Source organism: Zootoca vivipara, chromosome 13 (genome assembly GCF_965207765.1).
Source record: "Zootoca vivipara chromosome 13, rZooViv2.hap1.1, whole genome shotgun sequence".
In the NCBI taxonomy this organism is placed as follows: Eukaryota; Metazoa; Chordata; class Lepidosauria; order Squamata; family Lacertidae; genus Zootoca; species Zootoca vivipara.
In genome coordinates, this window is record NC_142596.1 from 46429817 (window position 1) to 46435259 (window position 5443).

The 5443-nt window shown below is 44.8% G+C and overlaps 1 protein-coding gene across 1 annotated transcript; it reads left to right on the forward strand.

Moving 5' to 3' along the window:
- Positions 1 to 4101: 4101 nt before the first annotated feature.
- On the forward strand, positions 4102 to 5120 carry LOC118092942 (uncharacterized). The gene has a single exon (XM_035131622.3). The coding sequence runs from the start codon at positions 4102 to 4104 to the stop codon at positions 5002 to 5004; it is 903 nt and encodes a 300-aa protein (XP_034987513.3). The 3' UTR covers positions 5005 to 5120.
- The last annotated feature ends 323 nt before the right edge of the window (positions 5121 to 5443 follow it).

Sequence of the window (5443 nt, forward strand, 5' to 3'; positions counted from 1 at the left end):
CATTTCTCTGAGGAAAATAGGGACACCCTAAGAAAAAGCGGAACATTCCAGGATCAAATCAGAAACGGGGATGACTTCTCTAAATCAGGGACGTCCCTGGAAAATAGGGACACTTGGAGGATTTGCAGTCTCATTTGTTGCTGCGCCTACTTCTGCCTCTGTCCTAATCTAGAGTCACAATTGTTGCTCCACCCACTTCCTCCCCTGGCTCCACCCACCGCTGGTATGAGGCCCATAGAAACTTTCCCACAACAGAAAACAGTACTTGGGTGGGAAATCGTTCCCCACTCCTGACATCAAAGCTACTGACAAATTCCACAAGTATAGCAATTGTTATCCAGTGATTAAGCTTTGTTCCTTTCACAGGAACTTAGATCGGCATTCTGGTTAAAATAATTTCCGATGGGTTCTGCACAGGGCCGGATTTAGGTTTGATGAGGCCCTAAGCTACTGAAGGTAATGGGGCCCTTTATATGTCCAGCTGTCCTTTGTCAACAAATTGCCGGTGTGTTTTTTTTTTGAATATATTCTATATGACAATTTATGGACCTAATAGGTATCTAAAGTGATTTGCACATGCAGAATGTTTTGTTGTTTAGTCAATTAGTCGTGTCCGACTCTTCGTGACCCCTGGACCAGAGCACGCCAGGCACTCCTGTCTTCCACTGCCTCCTGGAGTTTCATCAAATTCATGTTGGTCACTTCTATAACACTGTCCAACCATCTCGCCATCTGTCATCTCCTTCTCCTTGTGCCCTCAATCTTACCAAACATAAGTACTCTATATATAGAAATGAGCAAACCAGTGATATTTGAGGGAGCAGGCTAGCAGGCGGGGCCCATGACTTACATCAAAGGAGCCTACACAACACAAACCACTGTTGCTGTATGTAGGTTTTATTTTGTTTTTTATCTTATATTTTGGAAATGTACATCCAGTTTTGTTTCCTTTACATTTTTTTTTGGGGGGGGGGCAAGAGAGTGGGGCCCTAAGCTATAGCTTGTTTAGCTTATACATAATTCCAGCACTGGTTCTACAAAATGAACCCATTTTCATAAATTAGGTTCATGGTGTCCCTGAGCGAGATGCATGGTTCCAAGCAAGCAGGTGCCAAACTATTTGTTGCACAGCTGTAGGGAATAATATAATAATAATAATAATAATAATAATAATAATAATAATAAATTATTCATACCCCGCCCATCTGGCTGGGTTTCCCCACCACTCTGGGCGGCTTCCAATAGAAAAATAAAACACAGTTATCTATTAAAATAAAAAAAATCCTTCAGTAGCACCTTAAAGACCAACTAAGTTTTTATTTTGGTATCAGCTTTCGGGTGCATGCACACTTCGTCAGATACACTGAAACAGAATCCACCAGACCCTTATGTATATTTAGAGGGTGGGGGGTGGGAATGGGTGATGGGCTGATAGGAGTGGTAAGCCTGTTGATGGCTGTTAATGACTGCTGATGACTGCAATTGGTCCTGCGGGGGGGGGGGGAGCAAGGGCTGTGGCGCTAAAGAAAGCTAGATCATGCATAATGAGATAAGAATCCAATGTCTTTATTCAGACCTGGTCTCTCCATAGTTTTAAGCTTGGTAATAAGTTGCAGTTCAGCAACTTCTCTTTCTAGTCTGTTTCTGAAAATTGTCTGTAATAAAACAGCTGCTTTGAGATCTTGTATAGAATCTCCTGGGAAATTGAAGTGTTCTCCTACTGGTTTCTCTGTCTTGTGGTTCCTGATGTCAGATTTATGTCCATTTATCCTTTGGCGTAGGGTTTGGCCTGTTTGTCCAATATAGAGAGCTGAAGGGCACTGTTGGCATTTACCACTCTATCAGCCCATCACCCATCCCCCCCACCCTCTGAATATACATAAGGGTCTGGTGGATTCTGTTTCAGTGTATCTGACGAAGTGTGCATGCACACGAAAGCTCATACCAAAATAAAAACTTAGTTGGTCTTTAAGGTGCTACTGAAGGAATTTTTTTTTTATTTTGCTTCGACTCAGACCAACACGGCTACCCACCTGTAACTAGTAATCTATTAAACATTAAAAGCCTCCCTAAACAGGGGTGCCTTCAGATGTCTTCTAAAAGCCCACCCACGGCTAGTGACCCTGTTATGGTTTCCCATTCTGCCCACTGCAAAACCCCCACCAGCATCTGATACCTGATGCGGCCACTTCTCCACATTCATCGTGGGGTTACCTTTGGTCTCTTAAAAATCCACCCTTGTGGAAGGATCCTGCAGCTCAGTGGCAGAGCTTCCACTTTACATGCAGGAAATCCCAGCTTCAATCCAGGGTGTCTCCAGGTAGGGCTAGGGGAGACCTCTGCCTAAAGCCCTGGAGATCCCCTGCAAGTAAGTGTATACAATGCAGAGCTAGACTGACCAATGGTGTGACTGCAGGTAAGCTAAAATAAGCTCCCCATGTTCCATTTTCGTCAGCTACCACCTTGGCATTCTAATGATGGAACCAGAAGATCTGCAGAAGTTCTGGTGTTGTTTTGTTAATATTCTCAGGCTGCCATGGTGATGAAGTTCTTAACAAAGGGGTCTTCATCATAGCAGGAGGAGGAGGTGCAGGTTAGTCGACATCCCAGGCTGACTTATTTTTTGGGGGGGGGGTTAAAGCATCTTGACAGTTCTTTTCTCTCTCGCTCTTGTTATTCAAAGCCACCAAGGCTTTATCAAGGGAGCCCAGATGCATCAAATTTATCTAGTTCAAGATCGGGTCTCCCACAGTTGCCAACCAGGTGCCTCTGGGAAGCCCAAAAGCACTACATGAGCCCAAAGAGCTCTCTCCTGCTTCTGATGTCAAGAGACTGGTATTCAGATATATGCTGCCTTTGATAAAGGAGGTAACGTAGCTTCCATCATTAGTAGACACTAATAAAAAAATTCCTTCAGTAGCACCTTAAAGACCAACTAAGTTTTTATTTTGGTATGAGCTTTCATGTGCATGATGAAGTGTGCATGCACACGAAAGCTCATACCAAAATAAAAACTTAGTTGGTCTTTAAGGTGCTACTGAAGGATTTTTTTTTATTTTGTTTCGACTCAGACCAACACGGCTGTTGTTGTTTAGTTGTTTAGTCGTGTCCGACTCTTCGTGACCCCATGGACCATAGCACACCAGGCACTCCTGTCTTGCACTGCCTCCCACAGTTTGGTCAGACTCGTGTTCGTAGCTTTGAGAACACTGTCCAACCATCTCGTCCTCTGTCATCCCCTTCTCCTGGTTCCCTCAATCTTTCCCAACATCGGGGTCTTTTCCAAGGATTCTTCTCTTCTCATGAGGTGGCCAAAGTATTGGAGCCTCAGCTTCAGGATCTGTCCTTCCAGTGAGCACTCAGGGCTGATTTCCTTAAGAATGGATAGGTTTGATCTTCTTGCAGTCCATGGGACTCTCAAGAGTCTCCTCCAGCACCATAATTCAAAAGCATCCATTCTTCAGCGATCAGCCTTCTTTATGGTCCAGCTCTCACTTCCATACATCACTACTGGGAACACGGCTACCTACCTGTAATTAGTAGACACTGACAGCTTCATCCTCCATGGACCTCTCTAATCTCATTTTTCATAGAATTGTAGAGTTGTAGGGTTGGAAGGGACCCAGCAGCCTTTTCTCACAGTGGCCAGCAACAGGAAGGTCCAACAATACATTGTGCACCAGCCCCTAACATTGACTTCCCCAGCCACGATCTTTCCTCCTGAAATGGCTCATTTTGAGAAGGTCCTGCATTTGAAGTGGTGAACCAAACTCTGGGGTGATGGCTGCACAAATGGACCCTGGGACTCATCAGGGTCTGAGATTGGAGATCCTCAATCACTCCCCGCCTAGTGTGAACTGGGGCTGGTGGTGGGGTCCTCCTCCGCAACCAAGATTCCAGTTTCCAAGCTGGAAGGTAAGGTTCCTTGTGGTGACTCGGTCTCCTCCGAGTTTGTATTCTCTGAGTCAGGCTCTGGAGTTGGCAGTTTTCTGACTTTGTCAGTGGGCAATGCAACCTCCCCTTCTATGCCACTCATGTATTTCACTCATGTATTTCACTTCTATGTCACTCATGTATTTCTCTGTACACAGCTGTGATCAGATGGAGAACAGAGAGAAACAGTTGGATGTCACTCTTAACTGTGCAGATTATCTGGAAGGCAAGAGCAATGACATTTCTCCAAAGCGGGAGAGCTGGCACCATATGAATGCCACCCCCAGATCCTTGAAGCACCAGTTTGTATATCGCCAACTGAGAGAGCAGAAAAATGCACTGCAAGAGGAAATCAGGATATTCTGGAAGAAATGCAAACGCCTGCGAATGGAGATCCAGACTTTCCGAGAAGACAACAAAACCAAGGCTCTGTGGGAGGAGATCCATGCCTTCAAGAAGAAGAACAAGGGCTTCATGGATGAGATCAAGAACTTCTTAGAGGAGAGCAAGGTTTTCATGGCTGAGATCAAGGCCTTCCAGACCAAAAAGAAGGAAATTCAGGACCAGGTGAAGACCTTTCAGGAGAAGATTGAGACACTCCAGCAGAGGATCAAGACAACAGAAGAGGAGATTGTTACCTTGGAGGAAAGGAACGAATCGTTCCGAGATGCTGTCAAAGCCTTCCAGATTAAGAACAAGGAGTTCCAGGAAGCCAACAAAGGCATGCGTGAGAAAAACAAAGCCCTCCAGGAGAAGATAGAAGCCATTGAAGAGAAGAACAATGCCTTCTGGAAGGAATGCAAGGCATTTTGGAAGAAGGACAAAACCTTCTGGGAAGAGGACATGGCCATCTCCAAAGACAAAATGGCCCTCTGGGATGAGTATATAGCTTTGAGGGATAATGACCAAGACCTCCAGGAAGAAAAAGCGGTCATCTGGGACATGGTGGAAGCTCTCTGGGATATGAAGTACTCCATATGGAAAGAGGTAAATGGGTTTCCGGAAGAACCGCAACCTGAGTTGGAGGTGGAAGTTCTCGACAATGGTGCCGATGGAGACCTGGCGAAATAAAAGAGGTGTGAATTAGCGCAGTGATCTGGTTAGCACCACCTTAAAGACTCCTATACATTGATGTACAAACACCACGGCTCCTTTGTCATCAAGACCTTTCAATAAAATCTTGATGGAATTTCAAGGTGATGTTACTTTGGTACATTGCTGGGGAGGTGGGCGGGTTCACACCCGACATACACACCAGCAGATGATGTGGACCGGCAGCCTGGCAAACCTGGTGTGGCACATTTAATTTATAATTCACATCTTCGTAAAAATATAGAAAGGCAGAGGACAACATATAAGGGTAAAATGAACAGGAGATCCATTAAAAAATCATTAGAAACTTCAATAAATACGTTCAGTCTGGCTTTGGTGAATAAACACCGATAGGTAGATACAGACAAATTCCTAAGGTATGAGGATATCTGAAAGTTGTACCCATATTGGATTCCCA